This window comes from Tachypleus tridentatus, chromosome 7, assembly GCF_004210375.1.
Source record: "Tachypleus tridentatus isolate NWPU-2018 chromosome 7, ASM421037v1, whole genome shotgun sequence".
Lineage (NCBI taxonomy): Eukaryota > Metazoa > Arthropoda > Merostomata > Xiphosura > Limulidae > Tachypleus > Tachypleus tridentatus.
Window position 1 is genome coordinate 156,842,258 of NC_134831.1, and position 22,394 is coordinate 156,864,651.

Here is a 22,394-nt window from a genome sequence, read left to right on the forward strand (position 1 = left end):
TTTGTACACAAGCTTTCACCTCAATAATTTATCCATGTACACTTGTATCTTATGGTTACATACATAACAATGTGCACAACATGACAAAATTACATTAACAAACTATACACTTTAAAAACTAGGATCAAACTAATTTGAAAATGTACAAATATATTATTGTAGCTCCTTTAGTTGCATGTGTTGAATTAGAATATTTTCTAAAATCTGTGCTGTGACCCAATCACTGTGTTTAGCAATGTATGTTAGGGCACTGGACTACCCTATCTTGTGATCTAGTCACTGTGTTTAGTTACTTATGTTAATTAGAGAAATCAACATACCTGTGCTGCAAATTTTACTACTCTGGAAGAAAATCTGCCTTTTTGCTTTGTTATGTAAGTTAACCGGTCTACTCCACCAGCTTCAAGTAATGACCTAGCAAAGTCACTATTTTTAATAATCACTTCATTCAGCGTAGCCAGCACAGCTGCTATAGTTTCATCTGAGGAGCATCCTCCTTCTTGCAGAGGTCCACTACTAGGAAGTTTTTGCACCAAGTCACGCATGGCATATTTCCCTAATACAATAACATATAACATTTTACATTTTTAGAATTAAAATGAATTTCAAATTAGTACTTAGCTACAAAATACTAAAAGCTTTTACAGTGTCAATAACCATGTGACTAGGCTCTGAATATTCCATATGCAGTGCAGAACATACTTTCACTGATTCAGAATTCTCTGTTATCTCTCTCTTGCCATGGGTTGTATTGCACATATATCAGCAAAATAAACATATTCACTACTTTCTGCCCACAAACCAGACTTCTCTGTTTACAGTCATGATGAAAAATATATTTTTTCCTGGTTGTGGAGATGTGTATGGAAAAGTGCTTCACAGGCAAGTACCTGTTTGATATGATTTTTTTTCCTAAAAATCTTAAAGAGAAATCAAATAAACTTACCTATGAAATACTAAAAGTGAAACTATGCACAGTGAAATGGAGAAGAGTGTTTCATAACAAAGACTGGCTCTCAGGCAGGAAGATAATAACCTAAACCACAATAAATGAATTAAGTGGTAAAGCAGAGGTTGTGTAGAATCCACAACCATAGTGAAGGCCACTGGACTTGATACATGGGAGAATCAAGGAGAGCATATCAATCTCAATAAAACTGAACCAAATTGAGAACATTTAAAAAGATATTCTTCTCAGCAGATATTTTCTTGCCCAGGACACTAATTAACAATATGTATATATAAATGTGACTTAAGCAGTAATAATAGAATCTATGGAACATGCTCATTTTTAAGTTTGGCCACATGTGGTGGTGGTGTAGCAGGTAAGCAGATCTACAGTTTCTGGAGGAGACAATGATAGTATCTAGTGAAGGCTAAAATCTCCACACCATTTCAGCCAAGTAATGAAATCAGTCTAGTTAGACTAAGAAAAAAATATTTCTTAGATTTAATGGTGTATGAAGGTGGTTTATTAAAATCCCACTGTTCTAAGCTGGTTGTAAAGGAAATAATGTGATAAGTGTGATTTTTAAGGAGCTTAGTTAATATTTATCTTGGAAGAATGCAGTTTGAATGAAAATCATGTATAAATTGTATAAAATATTTAAGAACTGGCTTGGAAACTCCAGGACAGTGCAATAGGAACAACAAAGACTGTTAAATAAAAGGAAATATATAGGGTGCTCCCCATCATGATTGCAGTTTTCAGGCATGAAGGAGAATGGGCATCTCATCTGTGATGTCTCAAATGATATGCCAGAATGTTTATATGTTGGTAGGAAAAGATCCCAGTTAAGACATAATCAACCACTAGATAGTACCTTTCTATTTCCATAGATCATCACCATATGATGGAGTTCCAGAATAGAGTGGAATTCTGAGTAAGGCAAATGCAAAAGCAGTTATAACACGCAAATTCCAACTGAATGTATTTGTATGTGGAATGTCATATTATATTGAGAGACTATGATTTTCTTCATTGTTTTGTAATTAAATATTTTTTCAACCTTAGACACACCCAGAAATATTAACAAGGGTGTTGGGACAATGTAGAAATATCTGGTTTGCCATAAACATTGTAGGTGTAGAATCAAGAAATAAGTAAACAGTTAATAACATATAAATCATCTCCTAGGGTTTATTTGGCAAAAGAAATATTGACATTGAAGACATAGCAATTTAATGCAAAAAAAAAAATGTATTTGGCTTCATACCTATGCTGACTTTTGACATACCCTGTAAAGGTACTGTGATTAGGGTGCCAAAGACATCTCCAAATGGCAAATTTGATGAGATGTAATTCAAAATTCATTTCTGAGGTATCAAGGAATATTACAGTAAATAAGACAGGTATTAATAACACAGGCCAACTTGTTAATGTAGCCAGAATAAGTCCTGAGAAGCATGATTGGATTTATGGTATAAATAACTTCTGCTTAGTCTTTGTGAAATTTCAGAACAAGTGAGATAACAAAAATAGTTTTTACTGGACATAAGAAACATTTATTTCAAATGAAGAATCAGGATCATATAAGGGAGGCTGCACAATATTAAAAGAAACAATGATTACCTTCTTTGGGTGCCAGTATATGGTCTCCCTAGAAAACAAATCAATGAAACATCAAAGGCAGAGCTAGATAACAGCTTCTGTCTGATGCAAACATTAAAAAGAAGTATATTTGAGAGAGTCATGACAAAGCAAAACAAATTGTTAATGGTTCAAATATCAAGCCCAAGTTCCTGTGTCTAATAACTTTGAGTCATTGAAAATTATGGACTTGGAGAAGGTCTTTAGAAAATGGAGACAAAGGACATTGATGGTTTCTGTGGCATATAAAGTAGTAGAAAAGGTTATATTATAATCAGCTGTGGGAAAAGCTGAAAGACAACAATCATTAAACTAAAACATGAAGAAAGAAACAATACGTAAATTGGAGATATCATGTGTAAAGCATCAGCTCTGGAACATAGTTGAATATGTGTGGAAGACTGCCAGAGCAGAATGTCAGCAAGAGTGGAATAATGTCTGAGCAACTCCATTCAGTTTCTCATCCAAGGAATCTAACAACAACCATCTGTGAAGCCTCATTGTTGAATGTCAGTGTGAAAAAGGGACATTCAAGATTATTGAAGATGTGCCCATAAAAAAGTTTACATAATATGTAAAATCATGATTTAGCTGGCTAAAGTGAAGTAACAAGGAGAATTTAACATTTCATTGATTTTAATGAGTATCACAAAAAGAAGGTGCACAAAGAAAAATTTTCTTCCAAGATTGAGTTAAAACATCCATCACTCAAGAATTTGGAGTTAGAAATGATTAAAGTGGTGAAAATGGTTGTCTGACTTTATGAGGGCATCAGTTATTGGAATATACAGATGTTTATACAAACACTAAAATATCATATGGCAAGGAATTCACCCTGAAAGTGCCTCTATGAAAAAACATTACAAAGGTAGTGAGTGTTGGATGTACACAACTGTTTAGGTTAATGTATATGTTATGATTCAGATGGTTTAAATATTGTGTGAATATTAGACTTAATTATTTTTACAGCAATAGTTCATTGGAGGTTTATTTACATGTCTGTGTGAATCATATGTTGTGTATTTCAATCATTGTGAATTGGCACTTGTTGAATTAGTGTATCAAGTTAGTAGAATTTTCTAAATTATCCTCATTGTTTTGCTCGGGTATGATTGCATCATGATATCTAGTAGTATATATATAACATTCACAGCCCTAGTCAGGCTATTAGTCCAAGTACAAAATTGTATTTCAGTTATATAGATAGTTAGAAATATCTAGACTGTGTGATTGTAAGTTTAGCCTTTAGCATAAATATTTAGCATATTTAGTATATTGGCAATTTTCAAAGTGAAATAATCACAGGCTGTATTGTAATAACAGAGTGTAGAAAAATAATTCATTTTGTTAAATTGTGTTCTGAGATAACTGAACCAGCCTGTGCAGATTTTGGTGAAAAAGATAATTATTTAATGCTCTTGATGCAACTATGGCAACTAACAGTGCAAAGAATATTTTTATATACCTTTAACTCAGTTTAATATATTTTAAAACAAATGTATTGTGTGTTTACTGTGTAAATTTAATACCATAAAGAAAAAGACACCTCCTGTAAAGAATCTGGCCAATACATATACATAAGAATCTGACAATGAGAATGAGTACTTGCCCTAATTGTTGATGTAAGATACTAATGTACAATGCTCTGTGTTAACTAACAACCATGATAATTAATATCACTATTCATTGGTAAAAGGAGTAGTCCAAGAGTTGGCAGTGATGACAAGCTAGTCATCTTCCCTGTAGTTTTACACTGGCAAATTAGTGATCACTAGCTCAAATAGTCCTAATGTAGCTTTATGTGAAATTCAGAACAAACAAATAGAAGTGGCAGAAATTCAAGACAAGTATGTTAACCCTTCTATGGCAGACTGGGTGAGATCCAAAAGTAATTATGACAAAAAAAAAGTAATGATTCAAACCTGTAGTGGAGAAACCAAAGACTGCATCTGAATGAATGAGAAAGAGGAAAATGAGATAGTTATTCAAGACATCTACCATGATCATTCACAGTCCTGGATATTGTACAAAACCTACTTGTGAAAAAATCTCCACAACCAACTAGTACAGCAACTAGGAAATGGAAGTGGCAAGGACCTGTGCTACACCAGAGACAATGCAATAGGTGTATGCATTTCCCTATTTTGAAAAACAGAAAGACCTGAACTATAAGAATCACAGGCCAGTAGGGATGAGCAAAAATCTGCATAACTTGTGAAGTCCACGAGTAACAGTCCTCAGGATATATACATATAGATAGATAGATAATGATAAAAAATATAACATATAAGTGTCTAGTAATCTTACAAAAATGCCCATATCCACAACAATTGTTGGAGAAGAAGACATATATACAGTGTTAAGATATGAAATTCGGCATAACTGACCAGACAACACTCATCACCAAATGTGATACTGAAATATGTTGTATAGCAATGATAAAAGAGAAAAAACAAACATGACCACTTATTATAGCCACAGGCAAATATATGTGTGTACAACTGCAACAGGAGGTAGAAACAACAAAGTTGTACAAAGTAACAGAATTGAAAGTTTATGGAGATTCCACATACTGATCTGAATGATCTTCTTTAAATGGCAGCAGAGCTGAAAAGCTGAAGACACAGTAAAATGACTAATTATGTCTGAAGAACAATGAGTATATGATGACTAGCTAAGGACACATCCAAATAAGCCAGGTGTAGGAGTTGATAAATCCAATATGTAAGCATAATAGGAAAAATATCAGGGAAAACAGGAATGTCATGAAACAATAAGACAAGAATGAAAATAATGTTAGGAGATAGTACAAGCCAAAAAACAGATCATGGAACAAATTAGACAAAGGAGATGAACCAGAAACGAATGGGTATACAGGAGGGAATAGGAAGGGAAGAGGTGAAGAGATAAAAGGACATTTCTGGGCAACTGAAGTCCAGGGAAGAAATGCTAGATCTGAATAATGAGAAACATACAATACAATAAATAATAAAGGATGTCATAAAAGTCAGAATGATGAAGGCTTCATGCCATGAGGTCATAAGATAAATGTCTCAGAAGGAACAAATTGCAACAGATTCAAAGGAAAAACCAGAAAAGACAGGAAGAACAATATGGAGATACCAGTCTGGTAGAAAAAGAGATAATATATTGGATAGACCAGATATATGGAACAACCTATGGAAGAGGGAGTTCTACAGGTCAGCTCCATAATAAGAAACAGTGGAAACAAACAAATCCTGAATAAACAACCAGATAAAGAATTGGAACATGTGATGAACAGATGTACAGGAGGGACAGAAGCTCTGGGAAAAACCAAAGACTGAAGAAAGACTTATGTTACTAATACATGGATAGAGAGGAAAGGCAAAAGGTTTAGGAAATGAAAGAAGCAAAATTAGGGGTGAATCAAAGAGCTGAAGTATAGGACCAGATAAACACAGAAAAAATAAAGTATGTTTACATCAGGATAAAAAAACAACTGATCATGGTAGATGAAAAAAAGGGGCTGGGTTTGTTGTTCTGTGAAGGGTGATATGCAGATCTATGTCAAAACCAGCCACCCCAGAGCAACCAACAGAATACTAAAACGAGTGGTCTAGATAAGAGAAAACATCCAGAAAATGAGAAGTCTGAATGAAGAGCAAGCACAGGGGGTGAGCCAATGAGCCAAGGCAAGTGACCAGACAAAGTCACTCTGAATGAAGGGGTGTGAAGAAGTCTGTTGTTGTTATTTGGCATTTTATGTCACAAAACAATCAGGTTATCTGTGTCAAACAACTGGGAAAAAATAAAAGAGCAGTGAAAGTATTATGAAGTGTGAAGGGAAATTATGTTAAAACAAAAGCAGTGGCCCAACAGGTACAGGAATCTACCTCGAGGGGAGATATGTTTGTATGAAAAAAAGGAAGATCAAGATTGATTGAGGAGTGGACAAAAAAGAGAAAAGGATATAATGTGTTACAGCAGTAAGGGTCAGAGCAGAGGGAACTATGTCTGAGTGACCAATACAAAAGAATCAACAATACACAACAAGGTTTGGTCTGTATAAATGAAAAACACCCAGAAGATGAGTGAAATCAGATGGTAAACTTATAGAAAAAGACTTTTCTAATCTTGACTAAAAGTATCTATCTCCACAGCTGAAAGTTGCAAGACTGAAGACTAAAAGGAAGAAGGTGTACCATACCTGTGAATGGAAAACACATACAAATATGTAGTGTTCCTTGTTAAGAACATACCCACAGAAAAATGTAAGAATGAAGAGACCACTTTGTAAAGGATTTGGTTGGGGTATAATAAGTGATCAACCACACAAATCAGAACTCAGGAAATACGACCCACCAGAATAGTCATGCCAAGGTCATTGGCCCAATACATGAAATCCAGAGTCTGACCAGTTAGAGGTAGATACATGTTACCATCTTTCTAGATGATAAAGCTGATGATAGTTGAATTGCAGAAAGAACCAAAACCATTCTTCCCTGTAGGAAAGAATACAGAGCCCAAAGAGCTGCCAAGGTACTAGGATGTGGTGGTTATGGAATGTGGCCTTCTCAACTGAACACCAAACCAATAAACTTGGATGGTCCCAGGGATCACTCAGAAAGTTTCACTAGTCAAGAAGTATACAAAGGAAAGAAGGCACATGTATCTGATGCAAGGGAAAGAGCATTTCCAAGGAAAACCACATCCCTAAGAAGAGAGAACTTTATGAACATATAGAGAAGCAGAAGGGATGGCAACATGACTGTCTGCTTGATGTCCTGGAGCCAAACTGGAGAAAGCTTGACTTGGCCAAAAAGGAAGTGAAGAGAACCTCCAAATAAATAACATACTGTGAAGGGGTAGTGAATGACTTTACCTTTCACTGATGGGTTTTGATGACCCAGTGTCACATTATTTTCTTTCATTCTTCCAGGAAGTTGTGCCTTCCTATTCTAAGTGCTCACAAAGTGGCTTTCTTCAGCTCTGCATATGTTTTGTGGTGTTGTATGCTTTGCACATCATCTTTACTTATTGGGTTTTCAGACTCATTTCATGGATGACAGACTTCTGCTTGGCTCTTCTTGTGCCCAGTCAGAAAAGAATCACACTTGAGAGACTTCTTGCAGAAGAAAGTGGGTGTGAGTGACCCAAAATAACTATAAGACAAAGGAACTTACCCTAAAGAACATGAGAATAAAATGGCACCCACTAAACAAAAAGAATGGTTAACTCAAAACTTATCTCCAATCAAATATGACTAATAGTAAAGGTGTGAAAAAAAATCTTATAACTAAATAATATTAACAGTGAAAAATAATCTATATTATTAATCTAAATTAATGCAAGAAAAAAACTCTAACTGCAAGCTGTAAACTATAGTAAAGTGTAGTTTGTAAAAAAGTATAAAATTTGAACTTACACAACTCTGACCAGAGAAGACATGAATGATGCAAATTATCAAATGAGGAAATTAGGTCCATACACACGAACTCACATAAACTAATTTGAACATGGGTATATCTATGGAGAGTGAGAAATACATTATGAAAACGTACCACAAGTATCCATGGAAAAAGAACAATACCTATCTTGAAAGGAATAAAAAAAATGCCTGATGAACATAAAGACATGAAATCCCAAAGAATGAAAGTCTGTGCTTCCTCAGCAGACATCCTGAAACCTAACACTGAGGCCTACTGTTATAACAGATGTCTACCTATGGTTGGAAAATTATCAATCACTGTAAGAAATCTAAATTTATATGAACAAAGAAGAATTTGGAAAACAGAAACATCTCCAAAACAAATGAGTAGAAATGTGGACTTGAAACTGATAACTAAATCACCAATACTGGTGACCAAACACAATAAAAAATTGAGTAGTCACGTGAAGAACACAAAACACACAGACGTGTGCTAAGAATGCCAATCAAGACAGTGAGGATTGTTTTACAAGAGTAAAGAGAGCTACCAGTTCTTGTATAGAAGGTACAATGAGATTGGTGGAAGGTGGTCATATGATCAGCACATTTTGCTGCAACAATGCTAAAGATAGATGGGTAGAAAAGAATAGTGCACATTTAAAAAGTTTACTAATGTCCAGAGGGTAAATGAAGGTCAATATAGCTATGGGTTAGATGAGGTAGTGACATTACAAAACTTATGTTTACATAAGCTATAAGTACTGATGAGACATATAAAACCAATGCTTATATAAGCTATAAAATATTTTCTTAGTATGTTTCTCACATTACAACAGATTCTATAGAGAGAAAATGCTTCATATTTTTTGCCCTGAAGAAATAGTAGTACTAGGTCAGTTTAATAAAATTGTTAGCATTAATATACCTTTTCAAAAAAAAAAAGATATGAACTGCTAACGTGTTACTGTATAAATAGTTCTTTACACAATCATTTCTTTACATAAATACTATTGGTTTTACCTATGAGTTCTTTATTCCTCTGATCCATGGACAGGTTTCTTAAAGCAGTGGCGACAGCACACACTACTCTGTCAACATCCATTCTAAGTAATTCCACCAATACTGGAAGACCTTTTTCCTTCCTAACTGCTGCACGGATATCTAGACTTGGCTATAGAAATAGTATATTTTACTTATTGACCCAGTTGTTTTATACTAATTTAAATACTGGAAGGAAGGCATAAAAATCTAACAGAATATAATTTTAGAAATAATTTCATAAAGATGCTTTATTAACTTAGTGATTGGCGATATATAAAATTCTACAAAAATAATTGTATCTTTAAATTAAAACAGAAGCTATATGAGTAACTTTTATAACTTAAAAATAAATATTCGTTACCTGGACTTGGCCAATTACATTGAGATTATTGTAAAATCAGAGAACAAAACTAGCTATCCTGTAAGTCACAAGAGGTCGAGGAGTTTAATAGAAATAACTAGCCTGCAAGTTATTTCTAGTCTAGAAGATAAATGGAACTAATTAGCCAGCAAACTGCAACCAGTCTAGAAGTTGAACAGAGTTAACTAGCCTGTAAGCCACAAGCACCCAAAAGGTGAATGGAGCTAACTAACCTGCAACTCACAAGCATCTAGGAATTGAATGGAGCTAACTAGCACACACGTTGCAAGCAGTTTAGGAGTTGAATGGAAAATTAACTAATCTGTTTGTAACAAGCAGCCAGGATTTAACTAAAGCTAATTAATCTCCCAGTAGTAAGCAGATAGGAGTTGATTAAAGCTAACTAATCTTCCAGTAATAAGCAGACAGGATTTGATTAAAGCTAACTAATCTCCAAGTAGCAAGCAGATGGAGTTTGACTAAAGACAACATATTTGCCCATAGTAAGCAACCAAATATTGAATGCAGCTAACTAGAACCATCTGCAGTATTGTGATTGTTGATTTAACTGGATGTTATCTTGGAAGTTTGTCTACATTTGATAGTACCACTTGGTCAATAAATGCCTGATAAAAGTAATTAATGTCTTGTTGCATTGAAGTGGACAGACAAAATTATTATGAAAAAGGAAAAAACAACAACAGAACTTTTCTTCTGATAAAGGAGGACAAAACTTGTGGAAACTTAAAGTCAAATGAAAAATCTCGAATTCAAACTGACAATGAACTTAAAATAGACTAACACTTAAACATTCTGGCAAGATAAAGTCTCACACACACTATTTGTCCAGCCAAGCAGTTAGTGTTGGATTAAACTACATCATTAATGAGTGTAAGTTTGAAAACAATTCCATGGTTTACTGGTAATAGTTTCATTTAATTTACACATGACAGCAAACAACAACATTCTGAAATTTCATTCACAGTAAACATCAAAAAACAGTTTAGTTCATACATTTTGTTAAAGACCTTTCAAGCTATATAATGAAATGCCAAAAACCAGTTCAAAGAGGAGCTATCATAATAACATTTTTAATTTACATATACAAGCTGAACTGTTTCATTGTAGATACAAGTTTGTTTTCACATCATGGTTTATACAAGATAGGTTAAATAATCTCTTCTTGTGTGTCTGATTAAAATGTCCAGTACAATTACTATTAAAATATTTGTTTTTGTTTTTGAAGTTCGCACAAAGCTACTCGAGGGCTATCTGTGCTCCCTAATTTAGCAGTGTAAGACTAGAGGGAAGGCAGTGTCATCACCACCCACCGCCAACTCTGGGCTATTACCAACAAATAGTGGGATTGTCACATCCAGTGGGACAGCATTACGGATTATTGGCCATGCCAGGCCACTATTAAAATATAAAAATAGGTTGAGAATCAGTGTTTCACAATACTTAGCATTACATTCATTATCAAAAAGGTGCAGGGAACTTTTTAGCAAATTTTCTTGACTTGTCTAAAAAAAAGTAGAAAAACACTTTTTGGTAAAACATGTCAAAATTCTTTAGTAGAGAAATAAGTAATACTGAAAGTGTAAGTTTGCACCACATTTAGGATATGTTACAGCTCAATTCAAGAATTATGATAAGTGGTGTGACATTTGTTTAGCCAAAATAATATACACATCCCAATTTGAAGCTACCAATAACATACGTAAGCTAGGTAGTTTGAGAGTTTACACGGTTAAATGAGTAATATGCTGTAGTGATACTACAGTAAGTGCTTAATATACTATAGTGATGTATAGATATTAATGTCATAAAAAAGTATGTAAGTTAGGCAGTCACATGCAATGTAACTGCATAATCTAACCACTAAGAAAAACCCTGCCTTAAGCTTAAAAAGTTAGTCCATGAGATATAGTTAAAACATATTACTGATTATTACTTGGTATTGTTATAGATCTTGAAGTTGTTTAAATTCAGAAAATTTTCTTTAATTTTCTGGTTTATTTTGCAGGTTTTTTTAATTTATCAAAATATTTATTAACATTGATATTTATGTTGTATTGTTCTTTAAAGTTAGTACCAAGTCCTGGCCAAGAACATATTTATTAAGTGATAAAATTTATATTCCAACTGTATGAAAGTTTTTTGTTTTTTTTATTTATCTTGTTGTCAAAGTTTTATATATATTTTTGTGTTTGACCCTGGTTGTAGCATGTTTATTTTAGTCCAGTACAATTTATGATTTCATTTTGCTTTTTTTAGGAGACATGGATATAAAAATGTGTTTTGAAAAGTATATGTAAAATGAATGTAATCCAGAGTCAGAGATGCCAACTATTTCAAATGACTGAGCATAATGATTGTAGACAGAGCCCTTTATCATTTGCAGCTACTAAACCTGACCAATGTCTCTTAGCTGTTTATTATTATATTATTATTATTATAACTATTATTATTTATTACTGCTATAGATTGCTCATTTATGACTGTGTTTTGTGTATTTAATAAATAAATAGATTTAAAAAAATTCTTTTGAAATTGTTTTTCATATTCTGAATTCTTACTCATAAATGTCGTTATCTGCATCGTTTTTGTCTTCGCCTCAGCCTTTTGTTGGTGAGATGCCGATTTTGTATGTCTGGAACAATCGTTTATCCTGCCATGCGCCACAGAAAAATCAATGTGACAAACTGTACAAAATGCATGACTATCAATGACTTTTGACGCATTGAATGGATATTCTGCACTACACTCTTTCCTAAATTTTTGATTCACAGTTTTAGTCCTTTTAAATTTGACAGAAACAAGACAATCTGGTGAACGAGGCCTTTTTTTTTTTTTTTTTCCATCTTGTGAATGATCGCATTGGTGTTTTTTTGCCGCTTAGAAAACGAGAAATACCCATCTACATGAGCGCTGATTGGCTGACAATCACTGATGACGTAACTATGGATTCCCCCACGCACCCAGTATGGAAAAGCACCACACTGAAACTGTTGGTAGACGTCCGAGATACAAATATTTTTTTATTATTTCAAGCACAAACATGATTATGGCAAGCAGCCATTTGGACTATGTCTTTCATTTATTATCAAATTGTATTTGTATCTCATTAAAAATTTTCTTTTCACCCGTTTATAGCCCTGGGGGAACAATTTATCACTTTATTGTATAGGACTATATAATATATAATAATTTCGGAGTTGCAATAAGTCATAATATTTGTCTGTGTGAGCATATAGTCGTAATGTATACACCAAAATCGTATTGATTACGCTCAAATCGTAATGGTTGGCATCTCTGCAGAGTAATTAAGAAAGGTGAACATGCATGCTCACAGTTTCCTCTTTTTGGCTTGTGGTCTACAATCCATTATCAATTATGATACTTTTAGATACTAGTATGCCACAGTTATTTTAATTTATAATATTGGTTTATTTCATTTAATTGCATTTCATACAAATAAGCAATTTGAAACATTTGGTATTGTAAAAAAAATATATATATACACATATAGAGATGAAAATAAACGTAAAAAGCCATATGTGCATAACTAAGGTATAACTGTAAACTAAATAGCATTTAAAATATTTTAACAATAGTAGGTATTCAATAATATGCTAATATGGATGAGAATCTGCTGTGTAACAATGTACGAATTAGAATTATTAGAGGGCTAGATTCAGATAATTTAATCCATAATATCCTGAACCCAACTACATGTGTACATTCATCTTCAGCAAATTATGGAAAAGTAGTTGATCAGAAATAGAATCAAAGAAAAGATAAAAACCCAACTACAAGTCAGCTTAAAGATTTATTGAGTGAAAATACTAAGAAAAGACTGAGATATAAAAAAAATAAAATAAAATTATAACAATAGTGTGTGTGTGTGTGAATTGTTTTCTTTGTTCTGAAAACCAACTTGGGTGATATCGTATTCTTAAAGTGAAGCTACAAGAATTACAAATCATATTTGAATGATTTTCAACACTGCAAAAACAAAACACTCAACTGTTATTTCTAATAAAAAAATCTCTAAAAGCTAAATTTTGTGAGAAAAAAAACAAATAAAAATTCTAAAAAATATATGAAACATAATATCAATGCATATACTTCACATAAAACATATAATGATTTCTGTAAACTAAATCAAAACTATTAAAATAAACAAAAAGAAAAATTTTAAAGCCAACACTTTTTATTCATATACTTAAAGCTTTTTCTTACACTCACTTAAATTTACTGCTTCCACAACATTCGAAAACAACCTGTTCCCTAGACCAACCACCCTGTCAGAAAAATACAACTATCTTACCTGAAGATGATTTTTAACTTGCCAAAATTATATTTGTACCTCTTATTTCCACCATTCTCACCATTAAATATGAAAAGAAATCATGTATCAAAACGATCAATTCCCTTAACAATCTTTAAACATCTCAATCACATCCCTTTTAACTCTCTTTTTCCTAGATAAAAAACTTTTATAATTTGAACCAGTAACAATTATTCAATGTTCTTCCTAAGGTAAGAAGCCTAAGGGTGAACACAATACTCCAAATGTAGCCTAATCAGTGACCTATACAGAGGAATTATAATCTTTTTCAACTTCTACTCAATATTTTGGTACATGCAGCATGCAATCTTTATTTGTTTTACTACTAGAAACAGCACACTGCTTGGATGGTTTAACATGTTTGCTGCCATGTACTTACCAGGGAGTTACAAGTGACTTTGAGTTATGGACCATGTGGAAAACCAGTGTATTACAAGTGGTTTCAGTGAGCCATACAGTTACCCAAATAAATATTAAATATCTAAGTTAAATGAAAAAAAATGTGATTGATACTAGGGTATGAATTATTAATACTACTGTTGGCAGTGAACGTGTTAAAAGACTGATCAACCATTACACCAATGTCTCTTTCTTTCTTAACAGTAATAACATTATTCCCATACAAATTATACTTGTAATTCAAATTACGATAACCTATGTGCAATATTTTGCATTTATTATAATTAAAACCCATCTGCCATTTATTATCCAACTCATAAAATGATCTAACTTTTTCTGTAAGTCAAAAGTATCATCCTCACAACCAGCAACACCCAATATTTCAGTATATTTAAGTAGTTTTTTTACCATTTCTTCATCTTTGTGATTCAGGTAAATTAAAGATTGAGTCCTAAGGTATTTCCCACTTAATTGTGACATTAATCCAATTTGGCTGAACTCCATCTATAACAACCCTCTGCTTTCTTCTATCCAGCCATTCTTCTATCCAATTAGCTAACTTATCCTTTGTTAATTGACTTTGCAAAGTACCTTTTATCAAATTTTTTTCAAAATGTTCCCCACAAATGTTGTAAGACTGAAAGGCCTATAATAACTTGGACAGTTTTTATTACGAACCTTGAAAAGAGGAGGGGCATTATTTAATTTTCAATCCTTTGGCACTTGCTAATTATTCAAGAACTTTAATAAAAAAACAGTAGCAAGTACTCATCACATATTCAATCCTTAATCTCCTTTAAAACCCTTAGAAAAATATTATTTGGCCCAGGAGCCTTATTCTTTAAACTTCTCAGCAAGCTGAGGATTAATGCAATTGTTTAGTTCAGCCTTGTTTCCATTTACCAAGTGTTTAAAATGAGAAATACTGCTTCAGTCTTCATCATTAAAAACTGAAGAAAAAGCATAATTTATTAAACCAGTCATCTCATAATCATCAGGCCCTTCTTCTTACACTTTAATGTATTTAAAGAAATCTTTAGTGTTAATTTTTACATTTTCATACATCCATTTTGATGTCCTAATATCCTGTTTGACCAAGTTTCTTGATCTCCTATACTCTTCTAAGTCTTCTGTTATATCAGTGAATTTAAATTTCTAAAATGGTTGATGATTTTCATTAATTTTGTCCCTTGTAATCTTTGTGAACCAAATTGGTTCTTTCACCTGCAGCTATCCTTTTCTTTCTGGAAGGAATATATTCACCTTGAATACTTAAAACTTTTCCACATTTGATCAATGTTCCCAACAGATAAGTCTTGTTGCATATCTTCAAAATTTGCTTTCTTGAAACTTGTAACCAAAATATCATTATTCCACATCTACATATACACCAAAATATCATACCTAATATAGCAATGATCACTTGCACCCTGATGTTCTCATATTTCCACCCTCCTAACAATTTCTGCTGCAGAAGTTAACAATAAATCTAAAGTAGTATTGTTATAGTAGGTTCTTTGACCAATTGAAAAAGAAAGCCATCTTAAACAGTTTCTAAAAACCATTCACTTATATGGACAACCCTGAAGCTAACTATCCTGCTAGTAACAAGCAGACAGATTTTGAATGAAGCTAACTTACCTGCCAGTAACAAGCAGCCAGATTTTGAATGGCTCCAGCTGATGCCTCCAATGTTTCTGGATTTGAACACTCTGACAATAAGGATAGATATAGCTGCACAACTTCTGGTTGCCATAATAGCTCCATCCCTTTGACTGGTCCAGACTCCTGTCTTGGAGTTGAGGACAGAAAAGCCTCTTTCTTTTGTTTCTCTGTACTATCTCCATCTTTCTTTTTCTTTGTTGTTCCAAAGCACCCCAAGCTTTCTCCCACTAAATGACCATAAACTAACATTTTTGTAATTCTTTTTATATTTTATTTAATTTAAAATTGAATTATAAAATTTTGCAAATAATTTCTATGGCTTAATGGAACTTTGTACCAAATGTTGAAAATTTATTACAACCACTTAACAGTCATTAGCATTAAACCAGACAGAATGTCAAAATGATTCAATAATTGTTTGTCTAATTTGTAATTTTCAAGCAAGTTGTGCAAAGTTCTGCCTGCACATTGCCATACCTAATGTTGAACAGATAGACTAGAGAGAAAGAAAATAATCAACAGCAGTCACCACCAATTCTTCGGCAGCTCTTGTCTGACTGAATATTGGGATTTAGCCAGTACTGTTATAGCATTCCTATATCTCCCTAGTTTTAAGCATATTTGTTTTACAAAAATAAGATGTGAACCATAAATCCTTGAATTTTCAATTTGAGCATGCTGACCAGCTAGCCCAGATTCATATTTAATTACATTTCTCACAGTACAAACTAATATTTTAGTGCAAAATACAGAGCATTGAACCTGTGACCCTCAGATTACAAGTCGCACACCTTAATAAAAGCTAATTACTGGCGTAATCACCATAGAGGTAAAGTGAACTTTGGAATTCATTGTAGTTATTACTGCAAATCTGTTCTTTACAAAGGTAAGAGAATACCAAAGTAAACTAACATTTAACAGAAAAACTCACCTTTCATTGGTCCACTATGAGAATGCAATTGCTGTACAACACGTTTATCATATTCTGGGTCTTCTACTTCTTGACAGCGAAATGACAGGTTTCTCAATATACAGACACAGTTTTCTACACTCTTGTTGTCCATGTCATTCTTTCCTATAGCTGCTTTAACCAGATAAAGCAAGGACTCCACAAGACCTTCACATTCTCGTAATTTTTTTCTAGCATATTCACCAGCAGAGCTGACATTTCTGAAAGCATATAATGTAAAAGTAATCACACATCCAATATCAACATATCAGTAAGTAGACTGAATACAATTATTCAGCTACATGTTACAAGACGAATTATTTGGTTAGCCAACAAGTACAACGAATATCAGTATCACTTTTGTTGTTAGAAATTCTAGCATGACCTTTATGCTCAAAATAAAATTGTGTAGCATAGGATGATAGTTTATTCATACACTACTTATATACGTGTTACAGAGACTGATGTAACAAATAATTAGTAGACAACTGGGTTTGTAAAAGTATAATCAATAAATAATGACAATAAACAACATTGGATATTAAATGTAACAAAGTAAATTAGCCTCCAATCAGTACCACAAAATATAACCCATACAAAATGCCACCTGAGATGTTTAGCCTTACAAATTTAAAAACAGCTGTAACTAGTTTTTTTTTATTAATACAGATACACAGTTTTTTATGTAATGAAACAGCACTAATTTCATTGTCTTGTTGACTGAATATTGTATTTGAAGAGTGGATAAACTTGCTAAGTACTGTTTTTCTGTCAAAACGTTATTTCTAGTTTATTCTTCATTTAATTGATTAATATCAAACATCCATCACCTATAAGTACTGTTTTTCTGTCAAAACGTTATTCCTAGTTTATTCTTCATTTAATTGATTAATATCAAACATCCATCACCTATAAGTACTGTTTTTCTGTCAAAACGTTATTTCTAGTTTATTCTTCATTTAATTGATTAATATCAAACATCCATCACCTATAAGTACTGTTTTTCTGTTAAAACGTTATTTCTAGTTTATTCTTCATTTAATTGATTAATATCAAATATCCATCACCTATTACTAATGAGATCATTAAAGCAAAGTCTAAAGATAAGTCAACGGTCAAAATGTATGTATATGTATACACACACACACACACACACACACACACTGTTTATATATAATGTAAACATAAACATTATCTGAGCAATTAAGATTTATATCAAAAAGGAAGAATTGTGTTACAAACAGCAAGATTAAACTTATGATGAAATAAAAATTAACACAAAAATCGTCTTCACCAAAATGCTGTACAACAAAATAAAGTCAACAGGGCAGAAACTATAGTAATAAAGAGTACGTGTTCTGATTTTATGATATCTTCAATCTTAACCTCAATTCAGAAAGGCTCACATGTAAAGAAAAATAATAAAAAAGATATTAGTAGCACAGTAGACAAAATAAAATCCCTATCAAGCTGCCTAAACTTGTACGACATCTATAAAGTCTACTTGTAAAGCCTGTTGCAATTTCTACTTTTTAAATATTCTTCTATTTTTTGCAAGAAGTTGTGTATTCATGCATGTTAATGGTAATAACACATGCACGACAACAGTGCCAAGAGATTCTTGTTTAACTGGTTTTATTAAAAACAAATTAGGTCGAAATTCTTTTTACAAAGTTTAAGCATATTTAATTCTTATTTCTTCATAGTTGTGTAATATATTGTTACAAAATATTTGAAAACATTTATTTAACCTTTGTTTATCAAATATATTAGGTATTAACTTTTATCAATATTTTGACATTAGCAGTAAAATACAAATTATGATATATAGTCTAAATTTACCTCAAAATTCCACTGGCATTACGAAACACAGTAGACCAACATATTTCTTTCACTCTTAGCTGTTCAGTTGGATCTCTGTTTTGATCCCATCCAGAGTGTGGAATAATTACATAATTCACTATAACAGCTAAACCATCATCAATTATAGAACGTTTAAGACCCTAGAAAATAAATAAATAAATTTATAAATAGTAAAATTTAAACTCCTGGTTACTTTTAATACTACTTGCTATTTATATTATTTTATCTATAATTCTTCAGTTCGTGTTAGGATATTTGACAAGGAGTGTTTACATCTAATACTATGAGGGTTTACCTTCTTTTCTTTCTTATTGCTGTTATTAGGAGGCTCATACAATGGATTGGTTTCCCTTCTTTTCTTCCTTATTGTTATTATTAGGAGAGTTAATTGTGTTTTTACCTTATTTTACTCCTTTTGTTTACTGTGAAAATAAAGGTTTCAAATTTTGAATTTGATTTATGAAATAAAATAACTTATAAATTGCCAGGTGGCTATTGTTAAATTTGTATTAATGCCAAACCATATATCTAAATAATAATTTTGTGTATTATTACACTTTACTGGAAAATTATAAAACAAAAATTTTAAATAAATACAATATTCACTTAAATTCTTTACTGTTATTTAGAAGTTATTGTTATGTTATTTACAGATAACATTAGCATTTGTCATTGAGTTTGTAAACAACATGCCTTATGTCTAATAGGCATAGAATATAAGTATTAAAAAAAATGTATGCTCACTCCATTTTTTCTAAATTAATTATGCACATTAATCTCAAATTTTTGAGAATCTCACTTAATGAGTATAAAAGGTAAATGCCAGTATTGTTGTTTTAGCTGAAATTTCTGTAATCTTACTTAACACTTAAAGATTATCAACACAATTATTGTGATTAACACTTACTAATTGGGAACTTCAGATATTTGACCAAGAACATTTATAGATTTAAACATTATAAACCATTTACTTACAGCAGATTAACATTGGACATTAGTATTTTTACAAAGACATTATGCAACTTCAACTGTTAAAATCTCATGTGTCATTGACAAAGAGCTAGCTAGCTGCCAGTTAAGTGATTTGTACCTACATAACTCAACATTAATTCACTCATCATAAATAAATTTTTAATAGGATATTAAGGAAATTCTGCATCAGGTATAAGACTCAATATTGTTTGTAAGTTTGTAAAACTTTTGCATATAAACCTTTATTTGTAGTAACTGTTATCGTAAATTTATTTTATTGTTTGTATGCTAAAATATATTTGTTTTAAGAAAGAAAACTGTATGTATCAGTCTTTTTGGCAAATATTATAAATTTGATACATAAACATTTAATTAATTTCTAAATTTAAATTATCATTTAATTTAGTTTCAGCAATTTAAATTTTAATATGTAACATAATAAATTAGGGTTCAGAACAGGATAAGTCATAATATGTAACAGACTTAACTTGTATGCTTTATCATGTTTATATGGATTTAGGACTCACCTAAATGTCCTAAGCTAGCTAAACCTCACAAGATATTATTGGGCTTACAACCAAAAACATCATTAACAGTGAGGATACCAACTGATGAAAGGATACACTTTCATCTTGTTAGTAAGAATATAAGAACAGAATGTTACGTTAGCTATAATCATTATGGAGTTTAGTTTTACTTCTAACAATGTTGGTATATCCTGTTCAGATGAGAAATTAATATTACATTCCAAAGACTTTTTAAACAGTTAATTTGAATAAAATCCATTAAAATGAAAAAGAGTTGAATTGGGTTCTACCTCTGAAGAGGACAAGTTCCACAATATCCCTGTTACTAACTCTTTGATTTCATTATCAGGTGTCTTTCGAAGTAGTCTTACTAAAACTGGAACACCTCCTGTATTCTTTATAGACCTCTGAAATACGAGAATATTTTTTATTTTAGATAACACATGCATACATACACACATATATATAAAGTAATTTAACATGTATATTTCAACATAAAAAGGAAATAAAGTAAAATCCTTTGAACTTGAAAGTAAAAGTTATTGAGTTTGATTTCTGTAAATTTAATGCTTTTGTTAAAATTGTGTAATTAAACACTGATAATTATACTATCATTTTATATATGTAAAATCATTGATTTTTTATAAAAGGTAACTTCACAGTTGAGAAAATGTGGCTTTTTTAAATTAAGATTTTGAGTTTTATGAGAAACAAATACAATAAAGAAAGTTTTTAAAAAGATTTATCAAATCAAATATACAATCATTAACAGTTTTCCTGTTCAGAAAAAATTATCTTTCCTTACCTTTCTTTCCTTAAGAATAACTCTAAAATGAGATATGTACTCAACATCTTTTCTTCTTTAAACTCTGCTATCATATGATATAGAATTCCTACAATAATTGCGAGTTAAATTATAATTTCATCCAGTAAATTAAAAATAATCCCATAGATGCACAGTTTCATTTTATTAATTTCAAAAGATCTGATTTGTTTAATAAAATAAACTTTTTAGACAATATTTCATAGTCACATGTACACTATGTGTTATGAAGTTTAAATGACATTATATTTATCAATCTTGTTCCTACCTTATTTTCATCATTTTGTCTACCATAAGACAGATTTCGAAGAGCACCACAGGCATTCCTCTGAATTTCAGGAATGTCTTGGTTGAGTAGTTCTATCAGTGGTGGGATTCCACCTAAGGCCCTAGAAAGTGATATCAATTTATACATATATATATTGTATTCATATTCTTTATAAATAGTAATGATCTTAACTACTACTTGTACTTACAATCCCAAATTTCAAATGTAAGTACTTTAAAGGCTTAAAACAAAGATGTACACTATTGTAAGTGACTTAGCATCCAAAATTCAGATTCAAGGAAAGAAAATTTCTGTGTTGAGCAATACTTGGGGTTACAATGCTTATTCAAAACAACTTGCACAAACTTATATAAGGGCTATCTGCACATAACTTTCTTTAATTTTGAGCTGATACACTTAAGGTAAAGCAGATAACCAATAGCACTCACTGTCTATTTTATTTGGTCACTCTAAATCAGTAATAGAATTTTACATTCACTCTCATAATACACCCATGGAGCATGATTTTGTTGCAACAGAGCACAAACCATGGACTCTATGATGTACAGTCTGGTGCACTAATCACAAGAGCACACCTAGCCCTATTCAAAAGAAAGATAGGCCATTTTCTTACATTCATTGACTGTTTTCTCTATGCATTTAAGTGATTATGTTTAAAATAATTTTAGAATAATTATATAATTTAAATTCCTGTAATAGGGGTATACTTGCCTAGTTTTCTGTTTCATGTGATCATCATTATAACAAAGATGTTGGAGATAACCAGCAGCATTTGCTTGTATCACATTGTTTGGATGGCCCAAAAATTCTATGACTTCATGAAGATCTGGATCTCTCCATCGTACATCTGTTCTCAAAATGAATTATAAAACATTAAAGTGAAGTAAGTAAGTATTATCAGGGAATATATATATATATTTTTTATACACTTAATTTGTTAGGTAGGAATTTTAATATGATGAATAAACTAATTTAGATAATTCCAGTAAGGATAAAAGTGCTCAGTATGGTTCTTCAAATTCAAAGTATTCTAAAGAAAATTAATTAAGTAGAACTTGTAATTTAAGTGCATACTAGACAAAAATGTTTTCACTACAAAGATAACATATTTTTTATACAACAATAATGAAGGTGGACAATGATTTCACGCT

At 31.7% G+C, this 22,394-nt stretch overlaps 1 protein-coding gene across 15 annotated transcripts in view; it reads right to left on the reverse strand.

The window, feature by feature from the left end:
• Positions 1–22,394, reverse strand: part of LOC143256986 (catenin delta-2-like) — a 142,189-nt gene that overhangs the window by 5,438 nt on the left and 114,357 nt on the right. For all 15 annotated transcript variants that reach the window (XM_076514996.1, XM_076514998.1, XM_076515001.1 and 12 more), the window contains 8 exons: positions 21,955–22,090; positions 21,223–21,343; positions 20,422–20,538; positions 18,612–18,772; positions 16,752–16,990; positions 15,797–16,047; positions 9,021–9,171; positions 321–556 (listed from right to left, as the gene is read on the reverse strand). In XM_076514996.1, coding sequence (XP_076371111.1) covers positions 321–556; positions 9,021–9,171; positions 15,797–16,047; positions 16,752–16,990; positions 18,612–18,772; positions 20,422–20,538; positions 21,223–21,343; positions 21,955–22,090 — 1,412 coding nt within the window. The remainder of the gene's footprint in view (positions 1–320; positions 557–9,020; positions 9,172–15,796; positions 16,048–16,751; positions 16,991–18,611; positions 18,773–20,421; positions 20,539–21,222; positions 21,344–21,954; positions 22,091–22,394) is intronic.